Source organism: Diorhabda sublineata, chromosome 4 (assembly GCF_026230105.1).
Source record: "Diorhabda sublineata isolate icDioSubl1.1 chromosome 4, icDioSubl1.1, whole genome shotgun sequence".
NCBI classification, from domain to species: domain Eukaryota; kingdom Metazoa; phylum Arthropoda; class Insecta; order Coleoptera; family Chrysomelidae; genus Diorhabda; species Diorhabda sublineata.
Window position 1 is genome coordinate 22,827,925 of NC_079477.1, and position 22,211 is coordinate 22,850,135.

General features: G+C 31.9%; 1 protein-coding gene across 15 annotated transcripts in view; it reads left to right on the forward strand.

The window, feature by feature from the left end:
• LOC130443396 (serine/threonine-protein kinase tousled-like 2) overlaps positions 1–22,078 on the forward strand; it is a 107,210-nt gene extending 85,132 nt beyond the window's left edge. For 14 of the 15 annotated variants that reach the window (XM_056777973.1, XM_056777971.1, XM_056777970.1 and 11 more), the window contains 9 exons: positions 5,280–5,370; positions 12,248–12,507; positions 13,809–13,928; positions 14,635–14,975; positions 17,209–17,571; positions 19,228–19,371; positions 19,461–19,608; positions 19,677–19,927; positions 21,329–22,078. In XM_056777973.1, the coding sequence (XP_056633951.1) occupies positions 5,280–5,370; positions 12,248–12,507; positions 13,809–13,928; positions 14,635–14,975; positions 17,209–17,571; positions 19,228–19,371; positions 19,461–19,608; positions 19,677–19,927; positions 21,329–21,761 (2,151 nt within the window). In that variant the 3' untranslated portion in view covers positions 21,762–22,078. Of the gene's footprint in view, positions 1–765; positions 787–5,279; positions 5,371–12,247; positions 12,508–13,808; positions 13,929–14,634; positions 14,976–17,208; positions 17,572–19,227; positions 19,372–19,460; positions 19,609–19,676; positions 19,928–21,328 lie in introns of those variants that run through there. The other variant, XM_056777985.1, reaches the window with a different exon arrangement.
• Positions 22,079–22,211: the final 133 nt, after the last annotated feature.

Here is a 22,211-nt window from a genome sequence, read left to right on the forward strand (position 1 = left end):
GAGTCATCTAAAACTTGTTAGGGTAAAGTTTTTGTGCTGTGTATATGTGTGTTTAACATTCGATCGGTTTTTATTGTAGAATACTATACTTTAGACCAAGTACGTTTAGAAAATTATTGGATATTAAATAACGAGACTGGTTACTAAAAAGTGTTTTATTATAAAAATTATTCTACATTCAAGCAGTGCTGGAATTCTTCTTTGGTTAGGGCCTTTTTGGGACGGAAACTTGTTTTGGGACGTGCTTAGACAAAATATCTAGATACTTAACGCACTACTCGATTTTTACCCCACTTGTTTAGGGCGCAGTCTTGTTATTTAATAGCCGGACTTCGTAGACTATAAGTCAATCCATTCACTACCTTTTCAAATATATAGCAAGTCAAACATTTGGTACTATAATACGAAGATTTGAGATTGGATTGTTTCGTAAGGGTTCCGTGACTGATGAGATCCAGAATATGTGAATCGGTCCTTATTTATACGAAACAAAATTTTAGAACATGAACGGATATAGAGGCAACTGAGGCTTATCCATACACAAACAGTGGCATCTTTCGTAGAATTAATTGACTTGTATTCCATAAATTTCATTAATCACTCCTTCTCAATCCGACTACCCTTAAGACGCAGTTTATTTTTTACTTCCAAATAGCCTTGTCGCGGGTTGCTGGTTCGATGAAAATGGGGTGGTTTTTACGTTTTCAGACGAACAGTATCTTTCGTCAATAGCCGCGAACTATCGCGAAGGTTAACTATCGCGCCCATTTTGTTTTATACTAAAAGGTAGTTAAAGAAATTTGGTCATACTGTCACTTTCCACCATAATTTGCAACAAATTAAGCTTCAAACCCTAGCTGTGTAACTAGGTTCCACCTCGATATAGTGCAATCAAATTGCTTCAGCTTAAAAGTGTTAAGGGTAGTTTGTTTGATCTATAGGGGTGAAATTCGACATTTATGGAAGCAAAAAACAAAATATGACGTTGAGGTGGGTCCAATAGCTTCCAATACATGTGGTTGTCGAAAGTTGATAGTGCCTAAAAGGGAGTGGTGGGTTTTACCAATGGTGGCTGATATTAAAAATTCGTAAATGTATAATTTCGTGATACTGCCATCTTCTACCATCAATTAGCAACAAAATACGACTCAAATTACATTCAAATTCAAATTTTTCAAGCAACTACCGCCATCTCCATGTCAGGCCAAGTACTTCTTGGACCATCCTCGTATTAACAATCTAAAACATATTTATATGGAAGATGATAGATGGAATTTTGAGGAATAATCACCTTGAAAATAAAAAAAAAAACATCATTATTTAAATGAAGTGGCAAGAATTTTAGAAACTTTGGTTTTTTGTGCTAAATATCAGGATATAAATATATAGATTCAAATCAATTTCAATAAATTTTGAAATTCGAACTATTATAAATTATAATAAAATTTATGAAGGATCCTAATCACAGATTCAATTTACTTGAATGACGATAATATGATACAATGTTCACCGTTATCTATCTAATTTATTATTATTATTTTTAATTTAATTTTATGTTAAGTACGTACGAAACAGTTCAGTCATTGGTAAGTTTTTGCGTGCTACTAACTTTTGTAAAAACATTCGACCATCAACGATTTCATCGGTTTTTGAATGCAATTGTTCAAGAATTATCAAGTTTACGGCGATTTATCAATTTCAAATGACAAGTATTTTATATAATTACGACTATAATCGGAGATTGTTTTCATGCAGTTACTAAAGTTGAATAAATTTCTTAATCATTTTTTGTGTTTCTATGAAGAAATAAGTGGTAATATTTTGTTTTTTTTTTACATTTTTCTATAAAAATAATTACGTTTTAAGCAAAATTCAACGGTGTATTGCGAAATCGAGTTTATTAAAAAGTATTTTGGTTTTTAAAACCTTCAATGTTACGTAAAGATTTTGATAAATATATCAGACGCCATTTGTCAAAGTAGTGAAACTTAACAACGAATAGAGCTGAGCATTTGTCTCAAAATAAGCTCCAGTTTCATCAATTGCTTCTTCATTTGAGCTGAATTTCTTACCGGCGAGCATTTTTTCGAGATCAGTGGTCACTGGGGACTAGATCTGGACTATATGGTGGATGAGGAAGCGTAATTCGTTTAATTTAATCATGGTTCCATCGATTTGTGAATCGGTACATTGTTTTAGTGTGAAACAGTGGTTTTTCCTTCGACATATTAGGCCGTTTTGACTTTCTCTCCCTTTTGGAAATAGTTGATGAACTCGAAATACTTAAGCTATAAACTTCCCAGCTCGTTTTGAACGCTTCGGAGGTGGTTCACCGTCTGCAGTCCACTCAGATGATGATCATTTTATTATCATAATTATTATCATTTAAGTTTTGCTGTTCAGGCAAGATGCAGTCGTCTAACATCTGCACATAACACCCTGAACAATAAGTGCCTATGATCCCTTGCTCCAAAGCAGAATGTCTTTCTGCGACATACCTAAAATATTTTAAAAACTTACCCCTGTAGGAATTACATTATTTTTTGTGCATTATTCGTGGATTTGCGGCGTTTCTCCGAAGTTTAAAGGTATTTAGAAGACATATTGATTAGGAAAAAAAATAGAAATACAGATAAATGTTTTCTTATTAACACGCGAAACTTCGATTTTACGAGCTGCAACCTAATTTTCCACAGGCCTCTTCCACGTTCCGCAGCAATGACGCACCGTACCGCCACGTTCTGCTTTGGGGATTCTCTGGTTGCAGCAATTTTGCTTGTTGGCGTCTCCAACAAGGTAAAAATGAACTCAATCATCCGGTTTACAAAGTCAAACCTATGATTAAATTTTGTAAAAGCTCAGCTCCAAATCTTTACGTAAAATAATAATGAACTATACACGTTTAAAGCAACAGTCCGCTTCCAAATAAACCCTACTCGTCACGAACACTGTCTATATTTTCGACTATTCTAGAAGACTTTGGACGGATTTTGGATTATCCAATGTTGATCCGATCTTTTCAAACTTCCAAACTTCTCGACTCGTTTTCCAATCAGTCGGGCGCCTGGTTCATCATTGAAGTGATGAATATTGCAGAATTACCGCACGCTTCAATCAGATCGATTAAATTCCCAAGGGCCAGGCTACTGATTGACATACCTACCGCGCCCCTCAGAATAGCTGTGTTCTAGCAATAACCAATACAAGGTGAACTTTCTTTTGAGGCACCTTGTATATTATTCAATGTATAACGACAAGGATGCGGAGGGGAACAAATTTTAAAAATTATTGTTCGAGTGTCGCTCGGTTCTGAATTTTCAAAAACACATCGGATCTGTTCATTATTAATTACGAATCAATTCGTAATCGAATTATAGCGATTCTAAATTGGTTATCAATTGATTCAGAATCGATTCTAAAGTGAACAGCGAACAAAGCTAATGACAGAAGCTCGGCTCGGTAATAAACTCGTATCAAATTTTCTTGTGCTCGCTAAAACGCTCTCATAAAGGATATTATTTGATAGAAAAAAAATCTATAATAATCGAATTGTAGGCACATGAAAAACAAATTTGTTGATAATTACATTTCATAATATGTTATGAAAATACAGATACAAAACATTGTTTAAAATAGAATATTATTTGTTTTTATTTTATTTATGACTCTTCCCATATTTAGTGACAACAATATTTGGTTTTCGTGGTTGTTTGTACGGTATAAACAAGACGTGGTATCGAAAACAATCGGTCTGTTATTTTCCATAATTAATTTGAAAAATATCATCCACACATTTTATTAAATATTTATTCTAACCTTACTTTTCTGGGTGCAAATGTGACATATTGTTTAAAAAGGTTCTTGCTATTGCGTCATGGCTGCCACTTCTCTTTTGTGGGGTTGCCAACCTTCCAAAATAAAAAGTAACCAGTAACAAATAAATACGAAAGTTAGATTTAAATAACTAACAGAAGTATTAACTGTCATCACGAGAATAGACCCAGAAGTAAATGTCTGACCTAGAGATGGCGGTAGTTGTTTGAAAAATATCATTCATTCAAGTACAAGTTATGAATATTCTCTCTGTTAATTTTCCTTTCTTTTTATTTCTCTTAATAATGATACTTTTTCTACAATTATTGCTTTTTTTGTTTATAAAAAATGTCATATTAATATATGTCTGTAAATTATAGTAAAATTAGTATTTTCAATGAAGTTTTCTGTTAAATAAAATCAAAATCGGTGAAATTATCATTTAATATGGCCACGAAATAAAAAACTCTACATCGTATACAGTGGTTTAATTTATTAAATTTGCAAAAGTTCATGAATATAATTTTTTCTTCACATGGTACGATAAATTGCCTTCCAAAATCACCAGATTCACGATTTTTTATTTGGTATCATTGAAAATAAAATGTTACTAGACATTTTTTTGAAAGAGCTGAAAGTTGCAATAAATTTAATGAAAAAAACCACATAACCTCTAAAAAAATGAGATATACGAGGTCTAGGCGTGTTTTTGAGTGGTGTAAGCGATTTAGTGAGAGTAAATCAAAATACAAGGCAATGCTGATCATTTTTTTTCGGTATCGTGATGACTGAATGGGTTCCAGGGGGTCAGTCTGTCAACTAGACTTACTATTTGTCAGTTTTGACAATACTAACAGTATTTGGTACTAATTGGTTAATAAGCTCTCGAAAACCCGTCGTACTCAACAGATTTGGCACCGTGCGACTTTTTTTGTTTCTGTTTCGAAAGAGACCCGATTTGAGTCGATGGAAGCGGTAAAGTCAAAAAGGACGGAGCTTCTAAAGGCCCTCACCAAAGAAGACCTCCAGCACTGCTTCAATCAATGGAAAAAACGTATGGAAAGGTGTGTGGCGAGGGGAGGGGAGTATGTTGAACCCAGACCTCGTATACTACCTTGGTACAATAGATTTCGAAGTTTTTAGATGAATTATAACCTTTACCACTATAAGAATTCTTTCCATTTAATATTAGATATTATTTTTAATGTTTTTTTTTTCAAGTAATCATCGGGTTTATTATCGAAATTACATTTTCATTCATTTCTTTAGAATCTAGAGTCAATAGAATATTTCAATTTACGTCTCCCCGCCCTTGTTTTGATGCTTATCAATTTCTATTCTAATAAACAACATACACGAAGAGTGGACTAAGAATTCATTGGGGTTTAATGTAATTTAACGGGTCGTTGTATTTAGTTGAAAAACGTTTATAATATAATACGAAAATTGTATTATCTTTGTTACAGATGTCAGCTGGATCTCAGATACAGATGGCACCACAGTCAACAGTAAACACAACTCAGCCCGTACATAGCCAAGACTCCAATATGAGTACAGGTAATTTGATTTTCATAATTTTTTTTTTTTTAGGAAAAAGGTATATCGACATGAATCAATTTTGTTAAATTTCTATTTTCTTCATTTGCTTTTATTATATCCCAAATTATTCCTTTTCTCTCGTTTAGTTTTGTCGATTTTGTAATAGCGTGAAAGTACGTGATTTAATTTAACTATAAGGATTTTTTTGTTTTATTAATAGTTTAAATGAGTAGGTGGTTGGATATTTTATTAACTCTTATCAGTACTATTATTATGTAGACGAAAAGTCGGAATAGTCGTTTCCCGTATAAATCATTTCCTTTGTTATATTGCCAAGTAAGATCGACTTTGATATTATTTCTTCAAAATGGCTATTAAACTTTGAAAAACGCCACATTTTAATCAGTCGAGAAATTTAAAAAAATAGTTAGCAAACTATCACCAGACTCTTCGCGAAAATGAAACTGAAGAAAAAACCATCAAAAGCTTAGATTAGTTATGAAAAGATTGAACGATGTTTTAACCTCACATTGGGCAATCACCGATGACGTAATTCGCAGTTTCTTCTTTTTCCAAACATCATATATCGTAGTGATGGCGTCTGTTGGCAATGGAGCATTAGTTGGCTTCAGCCAGGTGTTTCTATGCATCTTTGCAGAGTTTGTTTTACGGGCAAACTACCCAGAGATGTGATAGCTACACTTTTGGATCAACAAAAAAAAATTTATGTGATTTCGCTGATCCCAGTTTAGCGATCAGAAAGCATCATTCAATTCATGATACGGACATTGTATTTAATGAAACGAGGGATTCAAAACAACTTCAGTCTCTTTTCGATAAGGATATGTTAAAAAGAAGAAAAGTGTATAACTAAAAGGTCTTAAAATGCAGACAAGCAGCAAGATGTAGTGTATATTTTCAAAGATGAAAACGATGAGGAATTGAAGTCGAATTTTTCCAAAATTTGCCAAAATTATGACAGTATATGCTTACGAAGATCGTCCCAGAAGTACTAGATCGCGTACTTTCAGTCGACGATCATCTAGTGGATTTTCTTCAACATTTCACGAATCGTCACATCTTTTGATCGACCAAGACGATGCCGATCCTCGCAGTCCCACCTAGAGTAGAATTTAGTTAAGCTTTGATAATGGTTGGTTACAAATTTACCGAAAACGTTCACTATTGATATAAAGTGTTATTTTTGAAGCAACTACCCTCATCTCTAGGTCAGGCCAGGTATTTTTGGAACCACCCTTGTAGTGCCTAATAATTTTATAGGTTTATTCCTACCTTGGAACGGTTTTTGGAAGCGTTTAAATGATATTTTCTGCGCAATTATTGAAACAAAATAAATTTAGGGGGGTAAATGAGCTTGTAAATAATAACGAATGTTTGTGATCGATCAATTGCTGAACCAAATCTTGTACTAGTTGAGTGCACTGGGAAAACAGCCGATTAAAAGTAATTTGACATCATGCTGATGCAATCAACAACCTGGAATTTAAATTTGGATTCAAAATATGATATTATAATTTGAAAAACGTTAAAGCACGACTATTACACTTTCAATGTTCATAATAACTACAAGGTATGATCGTAAAGTAAATTTCTTTGTGCAAGCGCGTGGCAGTTAGTTACTATATAACAATACCGCCATTTTGATCTTTCTATGAACAATAGATCGATCGATTATTCGATTTTTGAATGCTAGAAACGTTGAACCAATTGAAATTGATCAGGTGTACGTAAAAACGAACGATTCTATAGTACCTACGATTGTGGGAAAAACCCTCCCGCATCTTTGGGGACATTTTTCAGCATACTCTTTGTTGCTAGTGACTTTTCACGTTATATAATAGCGATACCATAGATAAAAGAAAATTTTAGAAAGAAGGTAAACGAAAACTACTTAACACGTTAACTGCCAAATGCGAAATAACTTGTAATTAACTCCCTAAAAAGAGTTTTAACATGTGATTCAACTAAGAAATAATTTTCTGTGAAAATTACAATTTTTATTGATTAAATGAAATTGTGAGTCAACGTGTTAAATAAAATATGTAAACCATGTCTGTATTGATTTTTTGAACTTACTCAACATCCCTCGTATATTACATAAATATCTGTCGAATATTAATTTTATTGATTGTCAATTGGAAATTCTTTTTCAATTTCAAACTAAATAGATCAAATCGAAATTCAATTTTATTATAAAAAAAAATTAGAATCTACTCTGGTTCAAAATTGTTTGCTATGGTTAAAATTTTTGATAAAATGAAATGTCGTTTTCAAAGGCAAAAAACATATATTTTGTGAATTTTTGAAAATGTGACTGATATTTCAATAAATTTCTTTAATCTTTTCCTTCTTAGACCTTATTTCAAATATTTCTGTTAATAAATCGATTTAAATCTGTTTTAATTTCAATTTTTTTTTTAAATAGAAATTACTCTTTCAATAAATAGACCACATCCAATTCTAAAGAGATGGAAATGTACTCATCGCCATTATCATCAAATTGTTTTTTGAGAGGGATAAAATTGTTTTGAGGAAGTCATTTAATTGTTTCTATTAAAAATGCCAAAGATAAAGTGGGAGGTAAATTGTACTAATTTATATTATGAATAGGAAATTTTCACTATGTAAATTATAAAAATATCAATAATAAGTAACTCAAACAGTTTATTAAACTTCATATTTAGCCTCTTTCTACCACATCTTGTAAGTTTCGAAAAACATAATAGGGGTTGATGTTATAACCATTTTTTTTCACTTATAACATTGGTTTGTCGTGTCTTCGTAGACCATTTTTTTCATATACCGATCAACCCCGAAACAAGTTATTTTTTACCGTTAAACTGTTTTCTTTCTTTGAGCGACGTTGCCATGTGTGTAACTTGAAAATATATCAACGAATACCTATACTAAATATATCTAAATTGAATCATTTAATATAGGCGTTGTTTTGCGTTGTAGATCGAGTTAAATATAAAAATCCCCGAACAATTCAGAAAAACACATTCTAAAAATAACCACTTGACGGAAATACAATTTTTTGAGGTGATCTAATATGGTTCGAAAAGTAGATATTCCAAGGACTGTTCCGTCGATGACGATTATCATACAATCTTTGTCGCTAGGCAAAAAAAAAATCGAAGCCCATATGTTTTCTAAAATTGTTGTACGTTAATTGTTGTAACATTTTATCAGTAAACAATATAATAAAATGGAAAAATACCAATTACAAGAGAATAATATACTTTCGTCAAGGTCATTATTCAAGTTTGTATCAAAAAAAAATATTATCGTATTTAAATTATCAATTTTAATGTTCATTATGTTTCGAGAATATTCCAAAACGTTGGGTGTTACAACTTGTAAATTATTAGATTATAATGATTTTATTTGAAGATATTATTAGAATAATAAAAATTATTATTAATAATTTCGTTAACAAGTGTAATTTTCAATTCATTGTAATTTATTTTTATAATAAACTTGTTTTAAACTAGTAGATCACAAATATAGAAATTTTATCAAAAAAACTTTTCGTTTACCTCTTGTATATAGATAATCGCGGATCAAGCAACGACAAATTTTACGGTATACCAAGTCGTTGATCGTCGCCTAATTATTATCGTTTCAAAATGGAGGTTTGTAATATATCTCGTAACTACATATATATATGCATATAAATATACTAACCAATCTAAAAATATACGTCTACAAGACTTTTGTAGCTTATTGAAATGTTTACTCATGTATTTTTCATGGAAGAGGGTAAGGACAAAGAGAGAATGTGATAGGGGAAGAGAGACGGAACGATTACGAGTCTGAATACTGGGAACTGAATTCTATTTATAACACGTAGGTATGAAATGATCGAAAGCTGTCTACCTACCTTTCGAAGATTTTGATATCTTTCAACTTTTTTTTTAAATTTGTGAACGGTATACAGGGTAGTCCGGGATTTGATGCAAAAAATTCGTGACAAAAAACGTCTCATACGACCTCTCGTTTCTGAGTTATAGGCATTTAAAGCTGCTTGTATTTATATTTAAATGTATTTACTAAATTATACATTCGAACATCATGAATTTTCATTGGATGATTACGTATGTGCAAGTAGTTTGTTTGATGAAATAAATAATTCTATACTACTATCTGAGGACCAGGGTCGGCTCGTGCGTAATGGTTAACAATCTATGACTTTAACTTTTGAATCAACTCGATAAAATTTATGGTTTATGAGATATTTAGATCGTTGTAAATGCCAAGGGGACGTTCACCATAAAGAGAAATTCTGAAGAAAATTATCATCAATCGTAATTGTTTTCATAGGGAAAAATTGAAATTTAGAAAAATTTAATAGGTTAGCATACAACTTATCAAATAAATACAAAAAAAAAACTAAATAAATGTTCGAAGTGCACTTCTACACACTTCCGGAGTCTACGGGGGATATTTTTGGAACTTGGAAGGACATACCAAGATTTTGTGTCGACACAACACAAGTTTATTCTATTGATTATTTCGTTAGTTGTGTTGCTGAAACAAATAAATCCATTGAATTCATTGGGACGAATGGACCTCCCCGATCAATCCACCTATCGGGGAAACTGTTATTAAGATGATTTTCTACATCATTAAGGAAGTAGGGAAGGACTCCATCCTGCATGAACCCCATTTCTCTGCGAGTGGTGGGCGATACATTGAATTTTGATTTCGCAACTTTAAATGTCTATAACTCGGAAAAGAGTCCCGGAACTTCCTGTATAAAAAGAGGATAACGAAAATTCTTTTTAAAATCTTCGAAAAAAGTATTCAAAACGAATTGAGTTATCTCGTTTCTAAGTGCAAAGTTTTGATTGTTTTTTTCCTGGTTTTTATTTTGTTATTTCTTTATAACTATAAATTCATAAATTTGTTTCGAACTAGGTGAAAGTGTATCAACAGTTACTTATGAATTTGGTTCATGTGTATTGAACGTAAAAATAATTTTATCAAAGAGGTCAATGAATTGCATACGGATACCGTTTCAAAATTCAATTATTCGCAATGTGCTTAGATCTAAATTTAATGGAAAGACTTGATATACAACCACTCAGTTCTAGATACTAAACCATTGAAAATCATTTATAATAAAATCTAATTTCTTACTAATCCAAAACTACGGTCATTTTAAATATTATAACCGAACATTTCCTAAAATTTTCATAAATGTACCTGAGCTAATTCAAGTATTCCATCTTTTATGACTAAACAATACACTAGAAAAAGGTTTGGAGTGGCCAAAATCATCGTCTATTAAATATTACTTAGCCTCAATTTTATATAGTATCTAACTAGGTTCAAATTGTGTTTAGTTGCAACTTGCAAGATGTATGAAAAATCTGGCAGGGACCCGTAAACGCCGAAAAATCGTCCATAAACAGTTAATTAAGATTAATATTGTGACGAACAAGTTCTCAAAACGGTTCCCTAAGCCGACCATGTCCAGTTACTACGGGGAATTTTAAAAATTCGGCGAATTCGCGCAGTGCTTTTCGGGCGACGTCTTTCACATATTTTGTAAATGGCGGAAATCGTTTCATGTTTATTTGCATATAATTTTTTTTGTAGCAGGCGGTTTATTTACAGTATTTCTTTCAAATAATTTCTAAGGAAAGTCTATTTATTTATTTCTTCTAGTTCTAGAATTTTGTAGAATTTTACTTGTGGCATATAAACTATTTGTGTGAACGCAGTTAGTTAATTTTAAATAAATAGTCGTAGTGAAAATAACTAATCGCGGAAATTATTTATTTATAAGTAAATTATTATAAGTCAAGTGTGTAAATGTAAGGGACAGATTAAAAAGTGTAAATAAATACGAAAAACGTTCAAATTGTATACAGACAAACATTTATGTTACAGTTGTTGATGACATAGTGAAATTAGTTAAAAGCACGTTTGGTGTTGGGAAAACGACGAATCACATAATTATTAAAGATTACGAGCTTCTTATAGCACGTAAAGCTCCAGAAAAACCAAAAGTTCAAATACAAATTCATCGTTCGAAAGAAAGTAACCACTCGCGATTTTCACGAATTACTCTTGGCGGGAATCAATAGTAGCGGACATGTTTACGTATCTGTAGCACAACGCCGACTGACGCCTGAATGTCAACAACAGCGTCTGTACGGAGCGATCGGAGGTTGAAAAAAAAACAGCCCTCGTAAATTTCAAACTATTTCATTCCGCAACATATATTTTTTTTAATTTTCTAGTCATAAATTATGAAAAACTTCAGATAACAAATTTTTTTCTTCAGATTTTAATTTTTTGAAATCATATATATTGACGTTAAATAATTTGAGCATTTGGTTAAAATGTTGAGCATGATCCACCATTAAGTTTCAATGTGAATCGTACTATAATCATATTTTGTGACATTTCAATTTTTGTAACGGAATTTAATTATAAAAGTCCCTTTAAAATAATACCCCATAACACATCCCATCCCACATTTTCCCCCCTAAATCTGGGAACCCTGTCCACAACATCGTACACCATTTTCTAATCCGAATCGTGCACGCAACGTTGCCAAAACTAAGGATTAGTCGAAAATACTGTGAATATATAATTTTATTTTTATATTTCTTTATGTTTGTTATGTATGTTGTTTAACCTAACCTAAATTTTTTTGCTTTATTTTATCTTATATATAAATTTTTGTACTAATGTCGATATATCGAATTTTCTAATTGTTTTAAATATTTTTCCTTCTCCCAATAGTTCAAGAATGTGCCCAATTATCGAAAAAAAAATCTAATAATTAATCGAGCAACATTTTTTTTTGTTTTCTTTTTCAGTAAATTTTGCATTGCTAATCTGAGCTTTGTTTCTGAAGGTTCCTCTCACAGTGACAAAGAGCTGGATCCGAATACTCCCGAAAAATTACCCAGGACACCGAGCGAACGGAAGCGGAAACGGAAAGCGGAAGACAGCGGCGGAGGAGGTGTTGGAGGACCGCCGGTAGCTAAGGGGGCTGTGCGTAATCAAAATACTGATAAAAAAATCAACGAATACTTCAAACATTCGGGTAACAGTCATAGTCCAATTAGGCACGGCGGTGCGAAAAGTCCCTCACCTCAACAACCATACGCAATGGTAAGTCATCTTTTAACAACAACATTCGCGATTCGAGCGATTCGAAACTCTTTTTATTGTTAATGTTACGAAAAAAGTGGTTCAAAAGCTAAAATACAATCAACAGATTTTCAAATTTTTCAGTCGTATACGAGATATGAGTTCCATTCGAAAGCAAAGTACATTAATTTTTTATAATAACGAAACTGATTTGTTCTTTGACAAAAATCGATTTTATTCATTAACGCAATTTCCTTGAACATCAATACAATCATTCCAACGCTTTTCTAACTTCTCGATAACGTGCTTATAGAAGGATTTTTCTTTTGTCTCAAAATAAGCTCCAGTTTCATTAATTGCTTCTTCATTTGAGCTAAATTTCTTACCGGCGAGCATTTTTTGAGATCAGTGGTCGCTGTGGGCCAGATCTGGACTATACGGTGTATGAGGAAGCGTAATTCGTTTAATTTAACCATGTTTCCATCCATTCGTGAATCGGTACATTTTCTTGGTGTGAAACAGTGGTGTTTTCTTCGAAATATGAAGCCGTTTTGACTTTCTCTCCCTTTTGGAAATAGTCGATGAATAATATTCTACGTGCATCCCAAAATGCTGAAGCCATAAGCTTCCCACCTGACTGTGGGACGTGGTTCACCGGTTGCAATCCACTCAGATAATGATCGTTTTGATTCTGTGGTGAAGTGATTGATCCATGTCTATACGACCACGTTGAAATTCACCAAACCAATATGGTTTTTTTCGATGGAACAGTGTCTGGATAACATTTTTGAAGCCATTGCCGAGGTTAATCAGATTTTTTTTCATCAAGAATCAATGTTAAGTTAACACACAAAATTGTTTTGAATCGATTATTTCGTAGCTTCACTTAAATGGCCGTCACTTTTTTCTGACTAATCGAAACGTCATGAAATTTTCCTCATAGCTTTTTGAAAGTTGGTGCGTCATAAACGTCATAAGGATTTGACAAAGGCAGCGCCATCTGTGTGTCAGTCACACGATAAATTAAGTTATGTAATATATGTATATGAATAATTTTAAAATATTTTGTTTGTTTTTATAGTTTTTAAACCATTCACAACTTTTTTCTCAAATGGTACGTTTTTAAGTGGATATTTTGTCGAAATGTACCTTAAGACAGGGTCGGCTTCTGCACAAATATTATAATAAATTATGTTTTTGTTGTCACTAAATGTATAATATATGAAATTTTAACGATTTTATATGATTTTTTCGTTACGAACAGACAATTTATCCCTTTATTTTATAAATTTAATATGTAATGACAGTACTTTTCGTTTCAGTTACCACCTTCACCGCAACAAGTGGGGATGTCGTCCCCGCAAGTTTGTAATACAGCTTTTGAATTTTACAAACAACCCTTGAGGGTGCCACCTCAAACTATGGTACACAAATTGATACAGGTCAGTTTACAAATTGTTATGTAAGCTGAAATAACTTTTTTTGGTCTAACTTTTTAGAAAAAAAAATTTTTCTTCAGTGGTATTTATCGAATTGGGACAAACCTAGATCGTTAATTCATTAGAAATAATTGGAATTAATATATTACCTCCCTAATTTAAAAAAAATGAAGATGAAATTTAGGGATCCGAAACGTTATGATATCTCATTTTTTTTTATTTTCACGTGGTATTGTGTACTAAAAAAACGTCAAATTCTTTCCTAAAAGAATGAAGATTAAGTCTAAAGTTCAAATTTCAAATTCGAATTCTGCGAAACGTTATTTAACTCATTTTCCAATAATATTTTTTATTTATTTTTTTCACACGGTATTTTGTTTGTTAAAAAAACGTCAAATTCTAAATTTGAATCTTGATATTATCAAAAAAAATCCGCGCGCAATTTACCCATTCTTAAAAGAATGAAGATGAAATTTAGGAATCCGAAACATGTGAATGGATCATTACAATTTTTTCTAATTTTACACGGTTTTTTATGTACTGAAAAAAAAACGTCAAATTTCAAATTCGAATCGCGACATTATTCCACCTGGCGGATATTCTCAACCTGAACAAAATTTTTTTTTTTTGCTTCCATTTCGATTCGATACTTTTCCTTCTTTTCTTTGGTTAACAATAAGTAGTTAAATCGTTGAAATTGTAATTTCAGACTGACCTAACATGTCATAGGATACAGGAGTTCGAAACTCAGGCGTCGTCCGATTTAGAAATGGCAAATACAAAAATAGACGAATTAAAAAGGGCCAACGAAGAACTGAGGCATCAGATATCGACGCAACAAAAATCCATAGACCAACACAAACAACAAGTGAATAAGTGTATAGAGGTTGTCAAAAAACTGCTCAAAGAAAAAAGTTCGATAGAGAAAAAGGAGGCGAGACAAAAGTGTATGCAAAATAGGTTAAGGTTAGGACAATTCGTTACGCAAAGGGTGGGGGCGACGTTCCAGGAAAATTGGACGGACGGGCACGCGTTCCAGGAATTGGCGAGGTAAATATAAATATATTCAATTAACGTTTATTTCATTTATACGATTCTAAATTCTCTTTTTATAAATAAATATTACAAAATATATACTTCTAGTTCAAGTATAACCAAATTCTTTTTTTTCCACTCTTTTTACTATATTTCTTTATCTATTGACGTCTTCTTGTCTTCCTATACTTTTGATTATCATTAAATCTCCTATCCGTTTCTTTTTCAGTTTATCTCCTCTTATTTTTTTTCTTATTTTCATAATAGACATATTTCAATCCAACGACTCTTTGTTCTTCTTCTCCTTTGCTCTTTGTTACTCCTTCTAGTATTATCACTGTACCATTTTTACTACCCTTCTCCATCCGTCCATCCTCTGTTCTTCTTATCAATTCAGTTATTTTCAAATATCAAGTTAAATCTCCTATCCATTTCTTTTTTGGCTTACCTTTTATTTTTATTCCAATACTTTCATTTGTGTTTTGTTGATCATTCTCTCTGAATTCATGCTCCAACCTCCCGATTCTTTGTGTTCTGACTAATATTAGGTTTGTTATATATTTCTTTCAGCTCGATATTAGTTCTTCTTCTCTGTTGTTTATTTCAACTCTTCCTACTATCTTTGGAGCGATTTCTTCTATCACATTTTTATCGTTTCAGCATTTTTTCTTCAGCTTACCTTTTCTTCTTATTCCGATTCTTTCTGGAGACGTGCCCCAACCTCCTGACTCTTTGTGACCCTCAGCTCAGCATTTATTTTTATCTGTTGTTCATTTTCACTTCTAGTATTTATAGAGAACTTTCCTTTGTCGTATTTCCATTGTTTCACCATTCCATTGTTTTTACTATCCTTCTCCGTCTATTGCTGTCATCTGGTCTTCCTTTCAACTCGATTATTCCCAAATCTTATGTTACCTCTATTATCCACTTTTTCTTTGGCTTGCTTTTTCTTATTCCGATACCTTCTTTTTATATATATATATATATATATATATATATATATATATATATATATATATTTCTTTTCCCAAACTTCTATTGTTTCATCACTCTACTCTTTTTACTATCCTTCTTTATCTTAACAAATCTGATGTTATGTTCTGTATGCAAATCTTTTTCTTCTTCTTATTCCCCCTTTCGTTTATATTCTCTTGCCAATTCTGTAACATGTCCCAATCTTCTGACTATTTGTATTCAGACTAATTTTAGACTTGTTATAAATTTTTTTATCTTGGTATTTGTTCTTTTTCAGGCCCTTAGCTTCCATTTCCTTTACCCATATATTTCCATTTTTTTGTTTTTTGTTTTATTTTGCCAATCATTCGCTTCCGTTGTTATCAAAATTCTTATAATTTCCTTCAAACATTTTTTTTTCAGTCTTCCTTTTCTTTTTTCCCACCTTCTCCACCTTTTAGCACTTTTTTTACCATCTTGTTCTGTTTGCTTCTATTATATGGAATATTTTTGGCATTTTAGTTCTGGTTTTGTTCTTTTTCTGTATCTTTCTTTAATTCCACTATAATTCTATTTGAGTTTCCATAGTTCTAGATTTATTTGCTCTTTTTTATTCATTTTCCAGGTTCTGCTTGCTTAGGTAATTGTTCTATTTTAACCGTAGTTTAATTTGTATGCTTTTTGTTTTTGATTTCGAATCTATTTCAAGAAATTCCAGTTATTTATTATTTCTTCATGAAAATAGTTTCCCGTAACCAATTTTTCATCTTTTTTACACATTTTTATATGGTATAACCTTCAAATTCAATTACCCCCACTACATACTAGTGAATTATAGAGAAAATCCAATGAAACTGTTGGAAGATTTTACATTGATCCCGAAAAATATTTTCCATTATTCCATGTACTTCGCAAGAAGCGAAAAAATGTAATGAACCACTGTTGCCATTATTTTCTTGTCGCAAATCTACAGACAAAATCCAGAAAAAATGGGAATAACTTTTTAAAATTGAGGGGGTAAAAAAACGGTGCACCCTGGTTGATATAATTCCAGCCCTTGTAGTGATCCGGAAATAAAAAAATTTGGAAACATTAAATAAAAAATTAATAAATAAATTTATTAAGCATCTTGATATAAATTGTAAATATTTCAATGTTATGATGATAACCCTTGATCCAGAAACACCATGACGGTCAAAATTGTTTCAAGACGGGACTGAAACCGATTAAAACCTCAAAAATTATAATAAACATCAAATTTGCTGCCTTATTAATTTTTATTTTTTTTTTCAAGGCGGCAAGAAGAAATAACGGCGGAACGAGAAGAAATAGATAGACAGAAGAAATTATTGTTAAAGAAAAGGCCATCGAATAATGAAAGCGGTCGAAAAAGAAATAATTCTAGCGCTTTGTTAAACGGAACGGATTCCGGTTTTTTGAAACCGGACGCGGTACCGGGCTCGTTTACGTTACAGGAATATTACGAGGCCGACGAAATATTAAAATTAAGGCAAAACGCTTTAAAAAAAGAAGACGCCGATCTCCAACTCGAAATGGAGAAATTAGAAAGGGAACGTAATTTGCATATTAGAGAATTGAAACGTATCCACAACGAGGACCAGAGTAGGTTTAATAATCATCCAGTACTCAATGACAGGTAAGAATATTTGTAATTCTTAATACTTTTCTTTTAATTATTTATCAATTTTTTTTATATTCTCAACTTATTTGTCAAGTATTTTTCATCATAATATCCATTGCTTTTATTGCTAATCCAATTCTGTCTCAAATAGTTTAGTAAATTCCTCAGAATAGCCTATAACTGCTTAATCATAAATAAAAAGGCCATTTTACTGAAGGGAAAGAAGAATAACCTAACCAATTGTTTAACCTATAACTTTACAAGTGAAGTTTAAACCTCAAACGTCAGTTTTAACTACAGATTAGTTTTATAGATGGCGAACTTTGGTTCAAATGTTTCCGGTGGTCTGGGGGGAATTGAAATTTCAGTTTAACATGAAACTGATTATCAGAACCTAACTTTTTCGAATTGTTTACATTTTGACTATATAATGAAGAGTTTTGGTGCAATGATTGAAGATTTGCACTTTATATTTGATGAATTCGACAGTGATGATGAGGAAGAGCCTATAAAACAATAAGTTATTCGTCCTAAATCAAATCTTTGTCCCATTGTCCCATTTATTTCTTAAATTTTTAATGGTTCTGTCGAAAACATGAAAGTTTTTGTTATTTTCATCATTAAATTTCCATGCCAACACCTCCTAACCTTTTTCCTTCTCCTCAAACTTACCGCGAATGACAACTGATAGAAAATCATCTGTTCAACTGTAAAATAGAGCAAATCTTGTTAATTCCTAGTTTAAACTAGAGTTCAAACCATAGTTTAATCTGCTGTTTTACCCTAGGTTGTAAAATTGGCCCGTAATCCATACAGTTACATTGGTTTTACATGATTCTATATCCTATAAGCTGCTTTTAATGTTTCCAAAATAATTAGAGTTTCCAATGTCTCTATGTTGTGAAAATATAAAAATATGAACTTTTTAATGCTTGACAATTTTTTTTAATAGAAAATTTCAATTATTAATTAATAGCAATCAACTTTATACTCTTTAACGTCTTTCTTAGCTCATCTGTCAACCTCTTTCCCTTTCGTTATGTGCTGATTTTAAAGCCGTTCCAATTGTGTCTCAAATATTTTAGTAAATTCCCCAGAAATAGTCAGAAAGTTTATAACATTCCAAAATATTCTATAACTACTAAATCATATAGAATAAGGCCAGATTACAGAAGAAAAAAGAAGCAGAACGTAACTAATTAAACAACTCAGAACTTAAATTATACAGTTACATGGATTTTACATAATTTTCTACCCTCTAGGCTACTTTTAATAATGCTGACTGAGTTTTCCATCAATTCCAAAATTGTTGAAAACTTAATTTTTTTTGAAAATTAAGTTTCACTGTTTTGTTTATCAAACATGAGTGAGTAATGAAATTAACTCCTTTTCATTAGATGAAAAGAGTTTTTATCAGAATTCTGTTCATTTTCCAGCAGTTTCCAATAAACTTGATTTTGTTTACCCTACGGCGGCCATTTTTAAATAAACATAATCTGATTTTGACAATTCGTTAGATTTCTCAATTGATTAGACTCTTCTTCTTTTACTAGACCATTTGCTTATATGTATATAGTTATCAAATATTCTGGAACTTATTTTATAATAAAAATATTTGTGGTACTAATTCGAGATATTTCTTTTATATTGTTGTTTTTTTTTAATTTCTAGGTATCTACTGTTGATGTTATTGGGTAAAGGGGGGTTCAGCGAAGTGCACAAGGCGTTTGATCTCAAAGAACAACGGTACGTCGCCTGCAAGGTGCATCAGCTCAATAAGGACTGGAAGGAAGATAAGAAAGCCAACTATATAAAGTGAGTGGTAACGTTTTACCTTCTATTATCCCTAATATTTGATCAAAATTTTTTTAAACGGTTTCCGATATTCATATTTTTGTTTTTAGACACGCGTTAAGGGAGTACAATATACATAAGGCGTTAGATCATCCGCGAGTAGTTAAATTATACGATGTGTTTGAAATAGACGCAAATTCATTTTGTACCGTACTAGAATACTGTGATGGACACGATCTTGATTTTTATCTAAAGCAGGTGAGCACCATAACCTCCAAATATCATTTCTTCTCCTTTCTAAATATTAACGAGAATTATTTTTGTAGCATAAAACGATACCCGAAAGGGAGGCGAGATCGATAATAATGCAGGTCGTGTCTGCCTTGAAGTACCTGAATGAGATTAAACCTCCTGTGATCCATTACGATCTGAAACCGGGTAATATCCTGCTGACTGAAGGTAACGTTTGTGGCGAAATCAAAATAACCGATTTCGGTTTAAGTAAAGTGATGGACGAAGAAAATTACAACCCCGATCACGGTATGGATTTGACGTCACAAGGCGCCGGCACGTATTGGTAAGTGATAATCACCAAAAGCTTCAGTTTAAATTCAATTTGACATTTTTTGTTTTGTTTTTGAGGCTTTCAAATACTAAATAATTTTATTGATACAATATTGTAATAGTTGTCTTGATACTTAATTTATTTTTCAACGGCAGGGTCAAAAATAAACTCTAGCTGCTAAACAAACTATTTTATATACCCAAAGCGAATTTCTCAATAATGCTAGAAAATAAAAAACAAATAAATGAAAAGAACTTTCTAGAAATTAGTTCTAAAATATTGCTTTAAACATTTCGTTTATAAAAAACACATTCAAGCCGCAGCGAATCGGCGAACTTGCCAAATTTTAGACTTCAGGTATAACCGAACGGGACCGGCTTCACGGTCCATATCGTGGACTAGTTCGTAACAATATTTTATAGATTTTTCAAAAATTTATCCCTCATTAATGTTTGTAAAATTTACTTTTATCTAATTTTGATGTATTTCCTTTTTGAATCGATTGTAGGACTTTGTTTATATAAAGACGGGGGTCCTGTTGAGGCCATAGATTGTTAATGACAACTAAATATTGTTTCGGTGCAATAATAACCTCACTTTTTCTCTTTATACGCCATTATTGTTTGTCAAAATATTCCCCCCTAAGATTAATAAATTTCTTCTCGTGTTTGAACCAATTTTGGCAGTACTTTTGCCCCTCCAACTCCAACAATATTGATTTTGATCGAAAGGATTGTCATCTCCTGCTGTATATTGCTGGTATCCTTTGGTTTATATATGGGGGTCTTGTTGAGGCCATAGATTGTTAATGACAACTAAATATTGTTTTGGTGCAATAATAACCTCACTTTTCCTCTTTATCCGCCATTATTGTTTGTCAAAATATTCCCCCCTAAATTAATAAACTTCTTCTCGTGTTTGAACCAATTTTGGCAGTACTTTGGCCCCTCCAACTCCAAAAATATTGATTTTGATTGAAATGATTGTCATCTCCTGCTGTTTATTTCTGGTATCCTTTGGTTTATATATGGAGGTCTTGTTAAGGCCATAAATTGTTAATGACAACTAAATATTGTTTTGGTGCAGTAATAACCTCACTTTTCCTCTTTATCCGCCATTATTGTTTGTCAAAATATTTTCCCCTAAGATTAATAAATTTCTTCTCGTGTTTGAACCAATTTTGGCAGTACTTTTGCCCCTCCAACTCCAAAAATATTGATTTTGATCGAAAGGATTGTCATCTCCTGCTGTTTATTGCTGGTATCCTTTGGTTTATATGAGGGTCTTGTTGAAGCCATAGGTTGTCAATGATATGTCAAAATTTTGATTATATAAAGTTATAAATTTTATTTGTAAATAGGGTTAAAGTGGGTATTTACGTTTTCTCATTACTTTAAAACGTTTTTGTTTCAGGTATCTTCCTCCGGAATGTTTTGTAGTGGGCAAGAATCCTCCGAAGATATCATCGAAGGTGGACGTATGGAGCGTAGGCGTGATATTTTATCAGTGTCTGTACGGTAAAAAACCTTTTGGACACAATCAGTCGCAAGCGACCATTTTAGAAGAGAATACGATATTGAAAGCGACCGAAGTGCAGTTCGCAAACAAACCGGCGGTTACAAATGAAGCAAAAAGTTTTATTCGTAGCTGTCTGGCTTATAGAAAGGAGGATCGCATCGATGTCCTTTCGCTGGCGAGACACGAATACCTCCAACCGCCCATGCCTAAACATTCGAGATTAACATCGAATCAACAGCAACAACAACAGCAACAGCAACAACAACAACAATCGGCATCGTTTTCGGCGGGTATATTCGGAGCAATGAATGCGTCGTCGTCGTCTTAGTAGACCAGATCCCGGGGACGAAAAAATCAAAACTCGAACAAAAGGAAAAAATTACAAATAGATGTTTCATGATTTTTAACGGGAAATGTGAGTCTTATTGAAATTTGTTGCTAAAAAAGTGTTTGATCTAATGAAAAATGTTTTATTGAATTTTATAAAATACTTTTATCGAGTAAAAACTTGTTAAAAATTTTCAACTTTTGTAAATTATTTAATAAATAATTAGATTTTGAATATTTATAACAACTCAAATAACAATATATAAAAAGTCAAATATTAAAATACAAACAAAATAAAAAAATACAACTGAAAAAAAATTCTTATTAAATGAATAATCGTAGTAATTTTCCCTATATATATATATATATATATATATATATATATATATATATATATATATATATATATATATATATATATATATATATATATATATATATATATATATAT